The sequence below is a fragment of the Aspergillus pseudonomiae genome (genome assembly GCF_009193645.1).
Source record: "Aspergillus pseudonomiae strain CBS 119388 unplaced genomic scaffold BDV37scaffold_6, whole genome shotgun sequence".
NCBI classification, from domain to species: domain Eukaryota; kingdom Fungi; phylum Ascomycota; class Eurotiomycetes; order Eurotiales; family Aspergillaceae; genus Aspergillus; species Aspergillus pseudonomiae.
The window spans coordinates 383,119-402,420 of NW_022475998.1; the positions used below are offsets into that span (position 1 = coordinate 383,119).

Below are 19,302 nucleotides of genomic sequence, written 5' to 3' on the forward strand. Positions count from 1 at the left end.
ATACGCACATCATATCTACTCAAGCATTCTTAACAAAATACAGAGCCTGGGTGTTGCACCAGCCTGTCAATCCAGTCACACCCCACTCAGAACCAATGCCACTAGACTTGTGTCCGCCAAATGGCACATTAGGCAGCACCATGAAGTGTGTGTTGACCCACACATTACCAGCCTCCAGTTGGCGCGCAATCCGCTGGCCACGCTCGGCATCCTTAGTCCAGACGGAAGCTCCGAGTCCAAGCTCGGTGTCGTTCGCCCGTGCGATTACGTCCTTCTCGTCGGACCACTTGAGAATGGGCAGAATAGGCGCGAAGGGCTCTTCTTGGACAATACGCGAGTTGTCCGGTGGGTTGTCGACAATAGTCGGCGGGACAAAGAAGCCCTTGGACTCGGGGATATCACCTCCCAAGACGGAGTTCAGGCCTTCGGATGCAATGTGTTCGATCAGGTTCCGGGCCTTGCCGAATTGCATGCTGTTCTGAAGGGGACCGAAGAAGACATCGGGCTCGGTGCCTTCGCCGAGCTTCAGGTTCTTCACAAAGGCGACGAGCTTGTCACGGAACTCGTCATAGATCTTCTCGTGCACATAGAGACGCTTGATCATCATGCAGATTTGACTCGAGCACAGGAAGCTCAGAATACCGACCTGTTGGAGTTAGCCAGAGTTGGTGTGATGGTAAGGGGTTGTCCGTCCTACCTTGGGAATGATCGCATCGATGTCGACATCGTCGCAGACAATGGCAGGGTCGTTACCACCCAGTTCCAATGTAACGCGCTTCAGCGTCTTGGCGCAACTGGCCATGACTCGGCGACCGGTCAAACTAGAACCGGTGAAACTGATCTTGTCGATACCTGGGTGCTCGGTGATCATGGGGCCGAGGTCATCACCGCCGCTCAGCACCTGCACCACACCTGGTGGGAAGCAACGGGCAGCAAGCTCTCCTAGTTTCAAGTTGCAGTAAGGAGTGAAGGGCGACGGCTTAACAATAATCGTGTTACCAGTGTACACTGCAGGGATGATCTTTCCGACCGCCAGCATGACGGGAAAGTTCCAGGGCACAATAGCACCTCCAACACCGATGGGGATGTGTCTCTGGACCACCTTGTGCTGTTCATTGTCCTCGATCACTTTCTCCGGGACTTCAAGCTGAGGGATGGCTCGTGCCCATATGACGGCGTTGTCAATTTCACCAGCGGCTTGGTTCAATGGTTTCCCTTGCTCCTGGGTCAGTAGCCTGGCCAGGGTATCCTTGTTCTCTTCGATGGCGTCGGCAAAAGCGCTCAGCGCCTGACGCCGCTCGTCAATGGACGTCTGCGACCATGTCTTGAAGGCCTGGCGAGCGGCGTTCACGGCCTTGTCCAGATCCGCGGCAGTTGAGACGGGGACCTCGGGATTGGGTTGTTGGTTCGCGGGGTTGATGCCATGGCGCGTTTCGGCGGTGGTGGTCAGTTCGTTATTAATAACATTGTAGAAGGTCTATAGCTGATTAGCGAGAAGCATCACAGCGGTTCAGTGGTTCACATTACAGTAATATCCAACGTCATGGTGAATTAATTTCTCGGTGAGATTCGTACAAATTATTGTGATTACAGAGGGGTTGAGGGGTAATTACAGACAACGGGCGACCCCCCTCTTTTATATGGAGTCTAAGGCCCCCGAACATGCTCGGACGGTTCGACTATCCTCGGTGTGTCGTCCTACAAGTGCCGTGATTGATCAACGGAGGATGACACGAAGGCCAAGCAGGCCGTGCGGCGACGGTCTCCCAGTCAAGGTGGGGCTCTCCACGAGACGGTTCAATAGTGGCTTTCTGGCAGGCGACGTAGACTGCAATGATCTGCGGGTGCATCTTTGGAGTGTTGGTTGCATTCATGATAAGGCGAACGGTCAGCCATGCAACCCTAATGCGGGCACTCTCCACCCACGCTGTACAATGTCATGTCAGTCTCCGAGGTAGCTCCTTCAGCATACATGAACACCACACCACTATGGCAGTTCTTCAGCCTGTGTATAGGCTTTTCTTGGCATTTCCCGTTGAGAATGAAAACGGTGTGGAGTGTGGAGTCTCTGCCGCTTCAACAGTTCAACTAGAGTAGAGCATTAACTAGAGTTGGCATCTACTCCGGAGTCTGGCTTTCTGTGCCATGTGGAGTTGGTCATCTTTTAGTCTGTACTGCTGACCGCTACCTTCAACCCTGGTCTGCAAGGCGTAGTCTACTCCGGAGTATACCTCACTAGCTAAATTGAATGTCCGTCTTGTAGAGATCACTCGCAACCAGTTATTGTCAGCGGTGGTTTTCCGAGGCAGCGCTCGAGCCTATTAAAGGACAAGCTTCCTCCATGTCTCACTACAAATTCTTTCCAACAGAAGTATATCAACCACCAGTCCGACGGGTATATTCATTCAAGAAGATAATCGATGCACTATAGTTCATAACTAGCCATGTCAATTTCCAACTTCTGTGGATTCACCATAAGTGAAATGCATTTTATTGTCAACCTTCAAGCAACTTCTACGGTTAGTGAGTCGCAGTATAGGCAGCATGGCGACGCCCCAATGCAGTGGTTCCATCAACAATATCAAAGCTCCCATTGCTTGGCTATATGATATTCAAATATACCCAGCTAAAAGCTTAGAGGAAAGGACCCTCGACTATAGTGCGAAGCTTGGTTGAACGTTATTGGCTATTAGATGTTTCACGATATATATTTCGGTACGGCAGGGACTAGTTGATCTATATCGGACTTTGATAAGGACTAACATGATCCGGGATAAAGGTCCGTAGAAGACTTGCATCCCTCAACATGGCCGATGGCCTATTTGAATAATTTCACCGTGATTCCTCCGCAAACGCAAAGAATCTTGGCAAGAGGACCCGGGGAAGAATCAGTTATGTTATGGATATGATTGATATGATCTGATAGGGTGATTAATCGCGGCCCAACGATTGGATTGCCGAGGGATGCCAAGCCCACGGCCGGTATATATTTTCTGAGGATGGCAGATTGAAGCCCTAACATTCTCCCCCGTCGACTCAGGATGACGACCAGCAAAGCAGCAGAGAAGCAGACCACTCTGGTCCAATCCGTCCCGGCGTCAGCGATCGAGGATGCGGAGCTGTCGTTTCAGTTTTCGAAGGATGAGCATAATCAGGGCTTTTGGACCGCGATGCGGCTGCACTGGCCCGCAGTGGGGTGGGGCTTGTTCATGAATCTGGTGAGGACTTTTCGAACAATATTCCTTATAGAAAATACACCTTGCTCAACGTCATAGGCAACTATTCTGAAGGGTATTGACGGGGGCGTGGTGAAAGGTCTCGTCGGCCTGGACGTGTTCAAAGAGACCTATGGCTACGATCACAATGGAACCTACATGATCGCCGCGCAGTGGCTTTCGGCCTTTAACTATGCCAATCTGCTCGGTGCCATCGTGGGCGCCCTCTGCTCTGGGGCTGCCTACAACCGCTTCGGGCCGCGCATCATGATCGCCATATGTTCGTGCTTGTCTATCGCCTTCATCTTCATTCAGTTTTACAGCCACACGCCCGCCCAGCTGTTTGTCGGACAACTCGTCAACGGCGCGGTGATCGCATTCTACCCAATTTGCGCCTCGGCGTACGTCGGCGAAGTGACTCCACTCGTCCTGCGAGGGTTTGCCGCCACCATGACGAACCTGGCGTTTTCCATCGGCTCCCTGATCGCATCCGGCATCCTGAAGGGGACGGCGTCGATGAACAGCCAGCTGTCCTACAAAATTCCCATTGCCACCCAGTGGGCATTGCCCTCTATCATGCTGTTCCTGGTCTTCTTCTGCCCGGATCCACCGTATTGGCTCTGCCGTAAGGGCCGCTACGACGCAGCGCGCGTATCGCTCCGTCGCCTGGCCACACCTAGCATAGACGTCTCGCGAAAGCTGGCGCACATCCGAGAGACACTCCGGCTAGAGGAGGAGTTTCAGGGCGACCGGCCCCACTACAGGGAATGCTTCCGCGGGCCCAACTTCCGGCGACTGATGATCTGCGTGATGGCGTACAGCATGCAGGCATTCACCGGCAATATATTTTTCATCAACTATGCGGTGCACTTCATGGAGCTGGCTGGCCTAGATTCATCCGATGCCTTCTCCATGAACCTCGGCCTCACCGCTATTGGGTTCCTGGGGACCTGTATCTCGTGGCTGTTGCTATCGTACGTCGGTCGGCGCACCATGTACCTCTTCGGTTGCTCGTCGCTGGCCCTTCTGTTGTTCATCATCGGTGCTGTGGATCTCGCCCCGCGCCAAACCAACACGGTATGGGCGCAGTGCGGTCTGATGCTAGTCTGCACATTCGTGTATGACCTCAGTCTCGGCCCGTTCTGCTACGTGCTTCTGGCCGAAGTGTCCTCCGCGGCTCTGCGCGGGTTCACGATCGCCTTGGCCACGGTGGCGTGTTTCATATGGTCGGTCGTCTTCGCGGTCGCTATCCCGTACGCCATGAATGAAGACGAGGCCGACTGGAAGGGGAAGATCGGCTTCCTCTTCTCGGGGCTGAGTGTCCTCTGTGTGATTTATGTCTACTGGTGTATGCCGGAGACCAAGGGGAGGACGTTTGAGGAGTTGGATATTCTTTTCGAGAGGAAAGTCCCCAGCCGGAAGTTCAAGTATTATAAGGTTGACATTGATATTGACGGGAGGAGGCTGGAGGAATAGTTCGTGTTATGCATTATGACTGACTTTTACGAATGAAGTTATGAAACTTGAAATCGCCGAATATCCGAGGCACACTGTGAGAACTGCGCATATAGTATGTGATGCTATTGCTGCTTAGAAATCCAGGCAACGTAACCAGGGCTAGGGCTAGGGAAACCTAACCACTCATGTTGGCCAGAGCAGTCAAGGGAAGTAATTGTCTGACCCAAGCTTCTGCTCGATATGGTAAATGCAGGCGAGAACACCACCGGACTGGTTTCAGGCGTGTCCAACGGAGACTGTGATTGTCTGCGTGTCGGGATGGCAATATTCGGGCCCTATGGCGCAATGATTTGCTGCGCCGTCATTTGATGATGTGATTGTACGCTGCGGGGTATGCGCCGTCTAATATTTGCAGATAAAGCACGCAGGAATCTACCTCTGCTGGGTTGTTTTCTATAGCAAATCTACTGGGGATAAGATCATCTACATCTAACAATGTCGGTCGCCGTGCAGACTCTCGTTCAACCTGATATCGAATATCATCCAGACTACGAAAAGTATACCGCACGGGCGGCGCGTAGAAAGGCCACCGAGCAGCTTCCCACGACGCTACCAGATGGATTCCCGCAGAAATTAGAGTCGCCCTTGGTGTGGGAGGGAAAGGACGTCGAGAAGCGAGATGACTGGATCTACAAGTTGAACGATGCGCAGAGGGAGGAGATTGATGCTGCGCTGAAGACCTTCCAGGGTATACCTTACCTTTGCCAACCATGCACTCCATCACAGATCATATGCAGAGAGGGCGTGAACAAGCATCCGTGCTAATTCCTGATAGCCCAGAACTTGAGCTTGGGCAATATTAACCAGGACACCTTCCCCTTGCCCAACCTCCGACCCACCCTGCGATCGCTGTCGAATGAAATCCATAACGGCCGCGGATTCTTCGTCCTCCGCGGACTCGACATCGATCGCTACACTCGGGAAGAGAATATCATCATCTATGCAGGTGTCTCATCGCACATCGGCAATATCCGCGGCCGTCAGCAGGACAGACGGTTTACGCCGGACGGTGGCTCGGTGGTCCTGTCGCATATCAAGGATTTGACGCGCACGAGTGTGGCGAATTCGATCGGCGCGCCGTCCAACACCGCGGATAAACAAGTGTTCCACACGGATTCCGGCGATATCATTTCCCTGCTTTGTCTCCATCCCGCCGCCGAGGGGGGCGAAAGCCAGATTTCCAGCAGTTGGTTGGTGTATAACATCCTGGCCAAGGAGAGGCCGGATTTGATCCGTACGTTGTCGGAGCCATGGCCGCTCGATGGGTGAGTCGTCGTAGGTTCGCAGGGAAGTGACGATCGCTAATGCGAGGGAATCAGATTTAATGACCCTGTAAAGCCCTATACCACGCGTCCCCTTCTCTACCACCAAAAGGCAACCGATACCACCCCTGAGCGCGTTCTGATCCAATACGCTCGTCGTTATTTCACCGGATTCCTCGCGCAGCCGCGGTCGACCGACATTCCCCCAATTTCCGAGGCACAGGCCGAGGCGCTGGATGCGATTCACTTCATAGCCGAGGAGCACAGCGCCGCGCTGGATTTCCAAAAGGGCGACGTCCAGTACATTAACAACCTGAGCATTTTCCATGCGCGGAAGGGGTTCCGGGATGAGCCTGACAAGGAGTAAGTGCAATCACCATTTTTTCTGAGGGCTCTGTCGTGTTGACAAAAACGTAGACGCCATCTTTTGCGACTTTGGCTGCGCGATCCCGAGAATGCGTGGGCGACACCAGAGCCTCTGCGTGAACGCTGGGAGAACGTATATGGGAACGTGACGGTGGAGGAGCAGATTTTCCCCTTGGAGCCGAAATTGCGAAAGACCGTGGGCAGGTAAGCAGACGATGACGTGGTTTCGGAGACTTTTGAGAAATCTCTTCGTTTTTTCTTTTTCCTCTGTCGGCGTTTCTGAGTCAAAGGATTCGCCGTGGATTATTAAGGCTTCTCCGATTTGGAGATGAGGGGAAGTTTCTCCCCGAACCGCTGGTGCATATCCCGGGCAGTATTTTCAGCCGCCATAGCAGGGTCTAATATTCCATAGCATCTACAGAGCAACATCGTAGGTTATGAACAGAAAATAATGTTCTTGTGATATCGAAAGCGTGTAGAAAACAGTAGCAGCCACGATGAACATATTAAAAACTATGAATAGAGTTCCAAAATTCAAACCCCGACGAGAACTAGAGTCTCACTCCGGACCATAGGGCAGACTCCGAACCATGTCGGCTGCGTCCAAGCTTCTCCAATTTTGCACAAATTTGGACCTTTTTCTCGGAAGGCGTAAAATCTAGACCTGAAATGTAGATCATTATAAATTCGACAGCCCCAAAGCTAGAATGTGACGCATTCTGCCCTGGTAGAGACAAGATTTTCTGCACCTGTAGCCATGGGACTGTCACGCTCTAGTCCTCATTCAAGCTCTGGCGAAACCATCTGTTCTAAAGATGTCGATGTCGAACGCAAAGATGCCCTCCCGACACAGGAAATCGAATATCTTTATCTCGAGCTCGAAACGCCGCTGCCGACGCCGCGGATCACATTGCCGCCCGGCCCCAACCAGTCCCCCGCGCCAGAATGTCCCGATATGAAGCAATACATTTCCCCGTTTCTCTGGCCCAAATGGCGAAAATCGATGATGACATGGATTTCCTGCGGCGTGACTGCCTTGGCCGGTTACTCGGCGGGTGAAGGTAATCCAGCCTCGACGGAGCTCACAGCGGAGTGGGGGATCAGCGGTGTGGTATACAACCTGAGTATCACCATCTTTTGTATAGGGTTTGCCTTGGCACCCATGGTTTTGGCTCCGTTTTCGGAGCTCAATGGGAGACGGCCAATTTTCGTTATCAGTGGTGTCGTTTTCACAGGTGTGTTGGTCGCCAGGAACTACTTTCCGAGCGATTCTGACTTACATTTTCTAGCATGTATTATCGCTTGTGGTGGAACGCATTTGTTTGCTGGACTGCTCGTAGCGAGATTCTTCCAAGGTGTTGGTGCTTGTATGTCGCTCCTTATATCTTGCGCATTTTCGGTATTCTGCTAACACATGGTCAGCAACGTTTTCAACCATGGTTGGTGGTGTCATCAGTGATATCTACCATGCGGAGGATCGCAACACTCCCATGGCTCTCTTCTCGGGCGCCGCACTATTCGGTACCGGTCTCGCGCCACTGTTGTCGAGTGTGATCGTCTATCACACCACATGGCGTTGGATCTACTACTCGCATGCCATCGTGTCGGCTGTCTTTGTTGTCATCATCTTCTTTTTCTTCAAAGAAACCCGTGGCAGCGTCATTCTCAGTCGCAAAGCACACGCACTGAACAAATATTATGAAGCACTTGAAGATGCAGGCCATTTCGGCGTAATCATGCCGAACGAGTCAGGAGAGAAACAGTGCGTGAAACGGATTCGTTGGAAGGTCAAGAGCGATGAGCAACGAGCCTCCCTCGGACAAATGATCAGCATCTCCCTCTATCGACCCTTTCGTATGTTCTGCCAGGCAACCATCTATAAATACTCAGAGCTGACTGTTGCCAGATATGCTTTTCACTGAACCGGTCGTTTTCTTCTTCTCCCTTTGGGCGGCCTTCAGCTGGGCCGTGCTGTATCTCCAGTTCGGCTCCGTACCGTTGGTTTTCCAGACGAACCATGGTTTCAACGTTGAGCAATCGGGAGCGGTGTTCACATGTAGGTTAAACCGACCTGTTGCTATTTACAAAAAAAAGCTAACAGGAATAGCGATGTGCGTCGCCGTGATCATTGCTACCCTCATCAGTATCTACCAGGAAAGAGTCGTCAGCCGATTCGTGACGCTTCCTAACACCCCAGAGAAACGTCTCTACTTTGCATGTGTCCAGGCAGTGCTCATGCCCGCAGGCCTGTTCTGGTTCGGATGGTCCTCGTATCCGTCCGTACATTGGATCGCTCCGGCTATGGCAGTCGGGTGTGCTACCATGGGCATTCTGTCCATTTATTTGGCGGTCTTTAACTACCTGGCTGATACATATCATCGTTTTGCCAGCTCGGCGATTGCCGCGCAGTCTTGCTGTAAGATGCCCCTAGTGTCCAGGACAGGATATCTCTAACATCGTGTATAGGCCGGAATCTCCTGGGCGGTGTTTTCCCCCTTGTGACCCATGCTTTGTTCACAAACCTGGGATATCCCGCTGCTTCTAGCTTGCTGGGTGGAATTGTAAGTCCATCTAGAGCTTATATTGATTTTGAACATTGAACTAATGTCTGCAGGGAGCCGCCCTGACACTTGTACCATGGGTCCTGTCCTTCTATGGACCCAGGATCAGAGCGAAGAGCAAGCTTGCCAGCGTAAGTTTGGCGAACCCTATTCTTATATTCGTTTTCCGTTCAGACTACTGACAAGCCTACAGGAACTTGCGCATTGATTTATGCATTCATATGTGTTGAAAATAACGTCTCATGACCTGAATACTGGTTCATGAGCCATCTCGGGATTTAATTGCATTGGGTGAAGAGCACATACATATAGACCATCTTGATACCAGCTTGTGCTTAGCATCGTATACCCTTACTTATGTTAACGCGTTTCTGCGATCTCTACCGGAAGGAAAACTAATAGTATATGATGAACTCGAATATAAGTTAGAAATCTAAAGGTTCCACATCTACCTCATAAAAACATCGCTTCATATACCACAGATAACAATCGATCAATCACTCATCCCAACGGGGGCCTCTCCCGCCGCCAGATTACACTGTCTAAACAATCTGACCTCGTCATCCCCAAACGCCCCCACCACTGAATGCAACACGCCCCGGTTATGGAACAAGACCAGATCCCCCTCCTCCCAGTCATGCGCGTAGACGTGTTCCGGGCTGATACCCGGACGCTGCAACCGGTAGACAATGTCCCGGACACGGGCGAGATCGTCAATCACGCTGCCATCTTTCTGGTGGATCTTCCGCACAGCAGCGGGGTGGATCTGGAGCGCTGGTTTCCCTGTAACCGGGTTCTTCCAGATCATGGGCAAGATCATGATCTTTGATTGGTCGATGGGTGGGAGTTCGGACTCGGGTAGCTCGAGCCCTTCAGAGTACAGCCCGAGTCCTGTTGGGAGGGAGCGGGCGGGACTCATCCAGATGTATCTGGGGTGTTGTTAGCTTGTATTAGAAGGTCGAGAGGTACACAAGGGACATACGGATGAGGTGCATATTCAACTTTGCTCCCCAGCACAAACTCCTTGTCCTCATCGGACAACATCTCGAACATCCGCTCCCCACTGACAAACGCCGTCGTGCCGAGCGGCACATCCAACGTCTCGTCCGAGCCGTCATCATACCGGAGTGTCTGTCGTCGACCCTTCGGCACCTTCACCGCAAGTAACGTCGTGACCTTCGGTGGATAATATTCATACAGTGCGGCATCGATATGCCATCTGTAGAACCGGGTGAAATCGTAATCTTCTTCCGGGGGAATCGCATCGCGGTGGAAGGTCTTGTGATGTGGATGTTTCAACTGGAAGTTGGATAGACCTTCGTAGGAGTCGATGAAGCCATGGCCGATGATCTGCACTTGCGGTTGATGGGGCACGGTCTTCAGGTCCGGGTGCAGGATGCTCCGCTTTGCGTCGATTGTTTTGCCGTGTCCGTACTGGGTGGACGAGGGGTCGAAGCGTTGGGTGAGGAGGTATTGAGCTTTGGGGGAGAGGTGATGTTGGTTTTTAAAGACTACTACTTGGTGGTTGTAGAGGGCGGAATGGATTGTTGAGAAGGTTTCGTCTGTAGAGTATGAGTTTCTTTTCGTTGAAGTAGATAGAATGTTGAGGAGTCCGTACCGGTTAGATTCTCGAGATCGATGTTGTCAATGACAGCGCCGAAGTTAATGTCGGATCCCGCCGGGGGAGTAAGTTGTTGCACTATTGCTGGCATGGTAATTATGTATCGGTTCTAAAGCAGTCCAAATTCAGTAGATTGAAGCTGGGATGTCAACACGGGTTACCACTTATACTCGCCGGTGCTCTCGGTGACGGTCAGTCCCGATCCACGGGCCATGCCGATGCCGCACCTTATCAGCGATAAGCATAATTCTTATCGGATCTTATCAGAGCCTTCCATGTGTCCGGTGTTACCATTATCATTGCCGAGGTTGAATCATTTCGTTTGTTGCATAATGGGGTAATAGATACGTGACAGGTCAGATAATATAATATCATGGCTTGATTTAGTCTCCAGGGGGAAAAAAGCTCAGGCCAGTTCCTATAGCCTGTTCTCTCTGACAGAAAATCCCAAGCTTCACCGTAAATTATGTAGACCATTTCCACTTAAATCATGTGTAGCTCCGGAATCAAGTTATATCTCTTTGCCATTGTGCACCACTTCAGATGTGTTTCAGTAGCCATAAGCTGCATGTCCGCAACCCTGCACTCGAGGGCATTCCTGGGCGTCCCAATAGCCCTCTGCTGAATATTTGCATGTCTTTCCAACACACGCCCCATGAGGTGGTTATGCAAAGCACAGATATTGTTCGTGGCAGCCTGCAGAGTGGTATCGTTCCCTGCATATATCGTCTGACCCGCGATCTGTGCAACATTCACAAAAACTGCATTCATTTTCTCCTTTGCTCGGATGTCCTTCTCCAGGCCAACAAGGTCATTTTGGAGACCAAGTATGGCGCAAGCATGGCTCTCCATCTCTAGTATTTCTGGCGACCACTGGTGGTCTTTTGTTTCGAGTATGCTCCTGGCGAGGGTGAAAAACGGGGGCATCCCGATCGTCCGTCGACGTATGCTCATATATGTCTCCAGGTTGTATGGCAAGTCACCTTGACTGAACTTGATTTCATCAAGCAGCGCCTCCAGTATAATGCAGACACTCCCAAAGAAACGTCGAGCTACTTCCTTAGACAGCTGTGTTGAACAATGCTGTTTAAAGACGATGAAATATTGAACGACGGCATGCTGAGATGAGCAGGAATAGGCTGGCAGATAAATATCAGTCTCGTCGCTAGCGACGGCATTCGTAGTCGCATCACTTACATTCTTCTCGCAGAGTCTGTATCGAATGGTGTAGAACAGCAGTCGCCTCATCAGGCATCATGTCTTCGATTATATCATCAGTGGAACACAATGTCCCTAGTATTGCAGCCATGCAGGTACGGATATTGGTGTCCCGTATATCCGGGAAGAGCAGAGAGATCGTCCTAACCTCACTGATGCATTGACGTAGAATCGACAATTCATCCGCACTGTGGCTTGGTGGCGTGGAATGCCGATATCTCAGATGCGAGGAAAGCACATCCAAAGATACCAGTGTCATTCTCCGAGAGCTGCCCATCTTTGTCTAGGACTGTTCGTATCTCGGTTATGCCGAAGTCAGGAATATCCAACTATACAAGCATATTAGTTCTGTTCGGTATTGATGTAGACGCATTTGTTGCTTACATGTAGCGAGATGCCGAGATTCTTAAGCTGGATGCTATTCGTTCGCATTGAATACTTTGCCTTCTTTCTCGTGTAGTCACGCAGGCCTTGTTCTATCACCGCTCTGGTTTCGGATGATGGATTCATATTTGTTGCTGCTTGCGAGATATAAATGATGCGTGGGGCTAGTTAATCATGTATCAACCAAGGTTCGGCGTAGCAACTTTATAAAGTTTTTGATAAAGCAAGATTGATATGGCACGACTACCACGGCCTTCCACATCCGCCTTTAAATAAAACCCACATTCGAGTAGAAAAGTTCATCGGGACACACCATTCCTAGCGCCATGTGGCCTTGCAGGCAACCAATATGACAGTGTCACATATTGAGTAGGTGTAGGATGGCACCAGCTGAAGCGCCACTGACACAATATCATACGCAGTGCGCTCGAACGAATGCCTTGTGATGCTTACATTCCTAGTTCGGCCGCGAGCATGCCAGGCTGCCGCAGCGGACAGGACCTTCAGCATTGAAACAGGTTTGATGTGACTGTACCATGGCATAGGCTGTAGGTTATAAGAACTATTGTACGTGATGCTGCACTGGTATTGTCGCAGCCGATATTGCTCGTGCCTTTGAGCAGCTATGGTAAAGAAGGCCTGAAAACCCTTCAGCCGCAGCTGGCTCTTTGCCTGCACCGAGGTCTATGTAAAGAATACGATTATCAGGATCGTGGACTGCAGAGCCAAGAATGGACTACTACATATAGCTTACATTCGGAGTAGATCGGTGTTGCCACTATCGCTGTGCCAGGCCTGTTCAGGGAAGTTGGTGACCCAGAAATAGGCTAGAACTACGTTAATAGTTAAACGTATGTAGAAAACCAAGGTGAGCAGTGGGACCGAATGAGCTAGGGATAGATCCTGGAAGATTAAGGGTCTCGGTGCGTTATCCTGATTAGCAAAATCAAGGGAATATGTGACCCACAGTACGTAGCACTTGGCATCGTTTGGCAGTTGTCTTACGTACTAATTAATACTAGCTACGCTGAACCCAATGGTAGGGTCAAAGACCAGGGATCTGGCCAGGGTATTTGCCAATGGCCACCTAGTCCAGGGTATTGTGGGGAGAAAGCCGAACATGCCCGCTATCAGCCGCACTGCTACACTATGGATACGGCATGTAGAAATATCCTCGGCCAAAACATGATGCACACATATTAATGACTGGGCTAGTCGACTTTCCAGGTTGAGGCTTCCACACATGAGATTCCTCAGCAGCTCTACAGAGTTTGTCACACAGAAACCTCCATTCGGAGAGTCGGCAGTGCCGGTTGGTGGACAACCAAAATGATGCTCACACAGGACTCGTTGCCGCTGATTGCGACACTTAGTGGTGTTTCACTCCATACTTTCGTATACAGGTTTGGGGAATGGGACACGACTTCTATGCTCCTGGTGCAAATATATACCTTCATCTTTGTGGGCGGCAACTTAACAGCTTACCTTGATTTACTGACATGGACTGGGCTCAGACTCTCGCCCGCGGCTTTCTGGAGCCTCTTTTGCTACCATATCTTGGGTATCTACTGTAGCATGCTCGCTTATCGATTATTGCTCCATAGGCTCCGCAGGTTTCCTGGCCCATTCTTTGGCCGTCTGACGAATTTCTATGCGACGACATTAACAGTGAATCTACAGAAGCCTCAAGAAGTCCAAAAGCTTCATCGTGAATATGGCGACTACGTCCGGTTGGGTGAGTGTTTAATTTCAGCAATATCACCCTGTCTAATTCTTTAAACCCAGGTCCTGGCCATCTATCCATTGCAGATCCAGAGGCAGTGCAGGTAATATATGGTACCCAGTCTCCTGTGACCAAAGGCCCGTGGTATACAGTACTGGAACCGCGCGTACCTCTCGTCATGGTGAGGGATAAGCAAGAGCATGCACGCCGGCGGAAGGTTTGGGATCAGGGGTTTAGCACCAAAGGTACGACGAAATGGGCCATTCTCAAGACTGTGATAAGCAATCGACCTGACATCATTGACTACTACCCTAGCACTCCGCTATTACGAGCCCAGAGTATCAAAATACACCGACAATCTTCTCCAAGTCATTCATAAAAACGCCGGGAAGCCGATAGATGTCGCCCGGTGGTTCATGTATTTTTCCTTCGACGTCATGGTCGATCTTTCCTTTGGCAAAGCTTCTAACATGCTGGTTGATGGGAAAGAATCCTACATTCTGCGGACAATCCGCACAGACATGGCCAAGATTGCTTATTTCAGCCATTTGGCTTGGCTTTTCCCGTTTACCAAAAGACTGCCATTTTTGAACGGCAACCTCCTCCGCCTTTGGCGATGGATAGCTGAGCAAGTCTCCGAGAGGGCTCAGGTAAGATCTTATGGATGATGGGCTCTATTTGCTACTGATGTACTGATTGTCGTAAACAGTGCGAACCTGAACGACCCGACGTCTTTTCTTGGATTCTTAATCATTACCGCCAGGGACCCAAGTCACACCAAGACACACTGAATCTACACGGGGATGCCCATCTGATAGTCGTGGCCGGAAGGTACGTAACAACACACCAACCGTGTTCTCAGAACATATATGGTCAAGATCAAGTCTTCATTCATCGGCGGCACGACTAAAAAGCCGCCAGTGACACTGTATCTACAACACTCACCAACGTCTTCTGCCATCTTGCCTCCAACCCAGCGATTACCAAAGAGCTTCAATCTCGCCTTGACGCACTCCCAGATCTCGAGCTTCACCGGCTGGCCCAGATTGACTTGCTTGACGCTATTCTCAACGAGACATAGCGGTTTCAGTCTCCCAATCCGTCCGGCTTACAGCGTGTCACGCCTGCGGAAGGCCTGTCGAATGGCGACAAGTTCATACCCGGAAACGTCATTGTACAGGTCCCTACGTACACTGTGTATCGAGGTGAGTGGTCGAATACGAAACATCCATGAAGGCAACTGCCAAACAGTTCTGATTTGTTCCACCCTGGTAACAGACAGTCGCGCATTCGAGCGCCCAGAAGAATTCATTCCCGAACGATGGACAACTCGCTCCGAGCTTGTGAAGGATCGCTCTGCTTTTATTCCGTTCGGCTTAGGTATTTCTCATGCGCTTTCCCAACTGACAGAATTCCACTCTTACTGTTTGCGCAGGACCCTACTCATGCGTCGGGAAGCGACTCGCTTGGATGGAACTGCGACGCGTCATTGCCGTGATACTCCATAGTTATGATGTTGCTTTAGCGCCAGGGCAATCGGCCAAGGCCTTCTGGGAGGGCCAGATGGACACTTTTACGCTTGTGACGCCGCCGTTGGAATTGGTGTTTACGGAGAGGGAACATGTTTAATACAACTAGAGTTAGTCTCGGTAGACTACATGATTGTGCTCTCAATTTTCAATGTGACTCTGGGTAACAGGGTCAACCTTGATCGTGTTTGGCACAAGTGCTGCTCCAGGTTGGGTTGAACCCTTGAACCCTTGAACAGGGTTCAACCCAACCAAAACCGGCCCGGACCACACCGGAACAACGGAGCTTCATATATACGGAGTCAGCCACTGTCAATTCTAGCACACAGAGTGCGAAGTCTTAAATGAACATGATCCTTCAATAGTAAGTAAGTGACTCGAATTGAAGTTATACATATCTGGATCAATCTAAAATCCCGACTTTCTGTATATGTAAAACAAACATACGTCAAGTCCACGTTCCACGAAATATGACATACCAAGTTCCTTCAGTTCAGCTTATCCAGACCGGAACCAGGGAACATCAAGCGGTCCTAAACATCTAGATGTGAGCACAATCGACCCCAATGCCAGAAAGGAAAGTGCGACCACTTACCATTAGCCAGGTCGGGAGAACGGTGTACAATATCCGTGCAACGGTCGACATCTTTCCTCTGAAGATCGTACCGGTGGCTCCACCGAGAACATCATCCGCAACTTTTCTGGCAAACTCGGCAGGGGCCATAGACCCATTGACCATTTTTCCATTTGCCATTTGTACAATCTCTTCCGAGGCTGCTTTGTACCTGGAGTCGGGAGGTAGGGGAGATTCCTCCACAGGCCTGAAGATATGGGTCTCTACCGTCCCCGCAGCTACAGTGACAACCCTTACACCCAATGGGGCCATTTCTTGACGGATGGTATGGGTGTAAGCATCCACGGCTGCCTTGGAGGCGCTATAAAAGCCTAAACAACATCAGCAAGGCAAGGCCAAAAGAGGCATAAAGTGGAGACAAACTTAGCCAGGGGGAATGGAAGAAGGCAGAGAGGGATGCAATGTTGACGATGGTTCCTTTGGTTGCGAGGATCAGGGGCGAAAAGGCTTGCGTGACAGCAACTACGCCCCACACGTTGACATCGAACAACTTCTTTGCATCTTCAATGTTCGTGTCCAAAGCGGGCAAGACCAGGCTCTGTCCTGAGTTGTTGATCAGATAGTTCAGCTTTCCGCCTGTCTTGGCGGTAACGGCCTTGACGGCGGATTCGATGCTCTTCGAGTCAGTCACGTCGAGCTCCAGGAGAGTGACGTTGGCCAGTTTCTCCAGATGTGCCATTTTGGCCGTTGAGCGTGCCGTCGCGAAAACGTGCATTCCACGTTCGTGGAATGTTTCGGCCAATGCCGAGCCAATTCCACCTGCGCTACATCCGGTGATGAGAACGGATTGAAGGAAGTTTGTCTCAGACGTCATATTGGCGAATTGACTGAAATCAATGTCGAGTTGATGGAATTCATAGAAAGAACATAGGAGGTCGTGATAACTTATGAGGCTGGGGTCAATAAGCGCTAAGGGCTTAGGTTCAGATAGACCGATCCCGTGACTACACTATGACCAATACAAAGATCCTTCAAGACAATTATGCGATTATTCATAACCAATCTCCCATTCTAGTTACCGATATGCATCCATATGGATTATTCAAGTGTTTCGTGAAGTTTCGTTTTGGGAATAGGGTTACTAGTTTTGCTGTCATCTAGGTATCCACCGACATAGCCAAGAATATATAGTAACCACGTTGTCCACTGAAAATTTATACGTTCCGCTATTTATGCCATTTCACCAGCGAAATTCTAGGCGACAATGCATGAATCTCGAAATTCGTAGAAGGAGGAGCTGTAACGAAGCATATATATATAATTTCCAGAGAAAATGATGTGAATCAGATATATTATTACTAGCCAGGTCTCTTCTCGCACGTCTTCGTGTTGACGTCCTGGCCTCTAAGACCACACCCAAGGCACCAAAGGTGGCGCTTCAGGAGCTGGAATCCATGCTCCAGGAAGGAAGTAACGATACCCAGTCAAAAATGCTAGACAATATTTATGAGCAGGCCATGCTACGGGTTCAAGGCTAAGCCAAAGACAGCCAAGAGCTTGCTATGCGAACCTTGTCTTTTATCGCCTGTGCGAATAGACGTCTTACATCTGGTCAGCTTCAGCATGCTCTCGCTATTGAGGAAGGCCTATCTGAGCTGGATACTGAGAATATCACAGATATCGGACTCATAGTCTCTGTATACGCTGGCCTGGTTATTGTTGATAAGAACATTGATATTATCCGCTTGGTCCACTACACCATACAAGAATATTTCGAGCGCACTTGGCAGTCCTGGTTTCCCAATGTCCATACCGATATGGCGAAGGCATGCACTACTTACCTGTTGTTCAAGGATTTTGAAACCGGTTTTTGCTCGACAATTGAGTCTCTAAGAGAGAGACTACAGTTATATGTTCTCTATGACTATGCATCAAAGAACTGGGGATACCACGCCATGGTGTCCACAATTGAAGGAGAAAGATTGGTTTTAGACCTCCTGCAGAGCACTGGCAAATATCGGCATGCACCCAAGCTATGGTGTACGAGGAAGACCGGTCTTACTCATTTTCAACTGAAACTATGATAAAAGGTATGCATCTCACAGCTCACTTCGGACTTTGGAGGTCCGCATCAGTCTTGCTCGAGAGCAATGCAGAGATTGACCCAAAGGATGCTAAGGGAGAACCCCCGTTGATATGGGCAGTTAAGAAAGGTCATGTGGAGGTGGTACACTTACTACTGAAGAATGGTGCCGATGTTGAGGCAAAGGATGAGAGTCGCAGGACCAGTCTCTCATGGGCAGCTGAAATTGGACATAACGAGATTTTGAACCTACTCCTTGCAACGGATCGGGTAGATGGTAATTCTCAAGATAGTCCTATTGCTGGAGAGAGGGGTAGGTCACCATTAGCATATGCGGCAATAAAGGGACATAAGACTGTAGTCAAACTCCTGCTTGCTCAACCCGATACAATCCCAGATATCAAGTCAGGGTTTCATTTCAAATGGGCAGGTCGAACACCGCTATCATATGCAGCAGAGTATGGGCATGAGGTGGTAATAAAGCTGTTGCTTGCCCAGCCAAGGGTTGATCCTAACTCTAAAGCTACTGGTGATTATGATCATGGAAAAACACCACTATCATATGCAGCAGGAAATGGACACAAATCAATAGTTGGGCTACTGCTTAAAGTGACAAGAGATGAACCAATGTATTATACAACGTTCAAAGATGCTTGGGATGACCACAGGGTAGCAGAGACACCATTATCATTAGCTGCCAAGCGTGGCCATGAGTCTGTAGTGAAAGCCGTGTTTGCTCTACCGGGTATGGACCCAGATCATAGTTTCCATTATGGGGTAGACGGTGGACGGACTCAACTGTTATATGCAGCAGAGAAGGGACATGAGGCAGTAGTCAAGCTACTTCTTGCCCAACCAGGCGTGCAAATAGATTCGAAGGCTACTGGTACGTATTTCTCTAGCAGAACACCACTATCATTTGCAGCTGAGAATGGCCACGTGGAGGTAGTAAAGATACTACTCAACAATGGTGTCAATGTTATGTCTAAGGATGTCGACAGCCAGACTCCTCTTTCAAGGGCAAAAACGGAAGATGTGAAGCAGCTGCTTTTGGAGAAGGTGTCCAGTCGAAGGCAGTCATCCAGGCCAGAGAACTGATACGACAATAACGCCGGAAAGGGGGCGCTCTCCATCTGAAGGATCAGTTACTTTATGATTATTGATTTCCAGTCAAGATCTAAATAATCTATTTATCGAATATGCCTAGTATATAAGGGATTTTCTTTCAGATTTTGAATTGAAATTTAT

At 50.0% G+C, this 19,302-nt stretch overlaps 8 protein-coding genes across 8 annotated transcripts; 4 read left to right on the forward strand and 4 right to left on the reverse strand.

Annotated features, from left to right (window-relative positions):
• Nucleotides 1–19: 19 nt before the first annotated feature.
• On the reverse strand, nt 20–1,545 carry BDV37DRAFT_268492 (aldehyde dehydrogenase family protein; the record flags this gene model as incomplete). The annotated part of the gene is made up of 3 exons (XM_032084198.1): nt 20–646; nt 698–1,477; nt 1,528–1,545. The coding sequence occupies 3 exons, from the start codon at nt 1,543–1,545 to the stop codon at nt 20–22; spliced, it is 1,425 nt and encodes a 474-aa protein (XP_031945803.1).
• Nucleotides 1,546–2,825: 1,280 nt separating this feature from the next.
• BDV37DRAFT_173697 (putative MFS alpha-glucoside transporter) lies at nt 2,826–4,930 on the forward strand. Its single transcript, XM_032079377.1, has 2 exons — nt 2,826–3,218; nt 3,276–4,930. The coding sequence occupies exons 1-2, from the start codon at nt 3,042–3,044 to the stop codon at nt 4,689–4,691; spliced, it is 1,593 nt and encodes a 530-aa protein (XP_031945804.1). The 5' UTR covers nt 2,826–3,041; the 3' UTR covers nt 4,692–4,930.
• A 238-nt stretch (nt 4,931–5,168) lies between these two features.
• Nucleotides 5,169–9,130, forward strand: BDV37DRAFT_268494 (uncharacterized protein; the record flags this gene model as incomplete). Its single annotated transcript, XM_032084199.1, has 12 exons — nt 5,169–5,421; nt 5,509–5,998; nt 6,053–6,358; nt 6,413–6,565; nt 7,466–7,596; nt 7,651–7,728; nt 7,784–8,215; nt 8,268–8,417; nt 8,469–8,791; nt 8,828–8,845; nt 8,976–9,053; nt 9,116–9,130. The coding sequence occupies 12 exons, from the start codon at nt 5,169–5,171 to the stop codon at nt 9,128–9,130; spliced, it is 2,427 nt and encodes an 808-aa protein (XP_031945805.1).
• BDV37DRAFT_173739 (TauD/TfdA family dioxygenase) lies at nt 9,070–10,807 on the reverse strand. The gene is made up of 3 exons (XM_032079378.1): nt 10,541–10,807; nt 9,905–10,484; nt 9,070–9,851 (listed from the first exon to the last, which is right to left on the reverse strand). The coding sequence occupies exons 1-3, from the start codon at nt 10,632–10,634 to the stop codon at nt 9,416–9,418; spliced, it is 1,110 nt and encodes a 369-aa protein (XP_031945806.1). The 5' UTR covers nt 10,635–10,807; the 3' UTR covers nt 9,070–9,415.
• A 219-nt stretch (nt 10,808–11,026) lies between these two features.
• BDV37DRAFT_278974 (terpene synthase family protein) lies at nt 11,027–11,798 on the reverse strand (the record flags this gene model as incomplete). The annotated part of the gene is made up of 2 exons (XM_032086211.1): nt 11,027–11,682; nt 11,741–11,798. The coding sequence occupies 2 exons, from the start codon at nt 11,796–11,798 to the stop codon at nt 11,027–11,029; spliced, it is 714 nt and encodes a 237-aa protein (XP_031945807.1).
• Nucleotides 11,799–13,474: 1,676 nt separating this feature from the next.
• BDV37DRAFT_295967 (cytochrome P450) lies at nt 13,475–15,611 on the forward strand (the record flags this gene model as incomplete). The annotated part of the gene is made up of 8 exons (XM_032090004.1): nt 13,475–13,880; nt 13,931–14,113; nt 14,184–14,518; nt 14,578–14,699; nt 14,790–14,817; nt 14,950–15,073; nt 15,147–15,248; nt 15,304–15,611. 8 exons carry the CDS (start codon nt 13,475–13,477, stop codon nt 15,495–15,497), a joined length of 1,494 nt encoding a protein of 497 aa, XP_031945808.1. The 3' UTR covers nt 15,498–15,611.
• A 240-nt stretch (nt 15,612–15,851) lies between these two features.
• On the reverse strand, nt 15,852–16,864 carry BDV37DRAFT_173745 (SDR family oxidoreductase). The gene is made up of 3 exons (XM_032079379.1): nt 16,395–16,864; nt 15,993–16,342; nt 15,852–15,930 (listed from the first exon to the last, which is right to left on the reverse strand). The coding sequence occupies exons 1-3, from the start codon at nt 16,843–16,845 to the stop codon at nt 15,886–15,888; spliced, it is 846 nt and encodes a 281-aa protein (XP_031945809.1). The 5' UTR covers nt 16,846–16,864; the 3' UTR covers nt 15,852–15,885.
• A 669-nt stretch (nt 16,865–17,533) lies between these two features.
• Nucleotides 17,534–19,152, forward strand: BDV37DRAFT_278978 (ankyrin repeat domain-containing protein; the record flags this gene model as incomplete). The annotated part of the gene is made up of 2 exons (XM_032086212.1): nt 17,534–18,011; nt 18,062–19,152. 2 exons carry the CDS (start codon nt 17,534–17,536, stop codon nt 19,150–19,152), a joined length of 1,569 nt encoding a protein of 522 aa, XP_031945810.1.
• Between the last annotated feature and the right edge of the window lie 150 nt (nt 19,153–19,302).

Bases quoted from the DNA above. Each gene is read 5' to 3' on its own strand.
- BDV37DRAFT_173697 (XM_032079377.1), top strand. From the start codon at position 3,042: ATGACGACCAGCAAAGCAGCAGAGAAGCAGACCACTCTGGTCCAATCC. The intron at 3,219-3,275 runs GTGAGGACTTTT...TCAACGTCATAG, and splicing joins GGGGCTTGTTCATGAATCTG to GCAACTATTCTGAAGGGTAT.
- BDV37DRAFT_173739 (XM_032079378.1), bottom strand. From the start codon at position 10,634: ATGCCAGCAATAGTGCAACAACTTACTCCCCCGGCGGGATCCGACATT. The intron at 10,485-10,540 runs GTACGGACTCCT...CATACTCTACAG, and splicing joins CGATCTCGAGAATCTAACCG to ACGAAACCTTCTCAACAATC. The intron at 9,852-9,904 runs GTATGTCCCTTG...ACAACACCCCAG, and splicing joins GTTGAATATGCACCTCATCC to ATACATCTGGATGAGTCCCG.
- BDV37DRAFT_173745 (XM_032079379.1), bottom strand. From the start codon at position 16,845: ATGACGTCTGAGACAAACTTCCTTCAATCCGTTCTCATCACCGGATGT. The intron at 16,343-16,394 runs GTTTGTCTCCAC...GATGTTGTTTAG, and splicing joins CTTCCATTCCCCCTGGCTAA to GCTTTTATAGCGCCTCCAAG. The intron at 15,931-15,992 runs GTAAGTGGTCGC...CTAGATGTTTAG, and splicing joins TTCTCCCGACCTGGCTAATG to GACCGCTTGATGTTCCCTGG.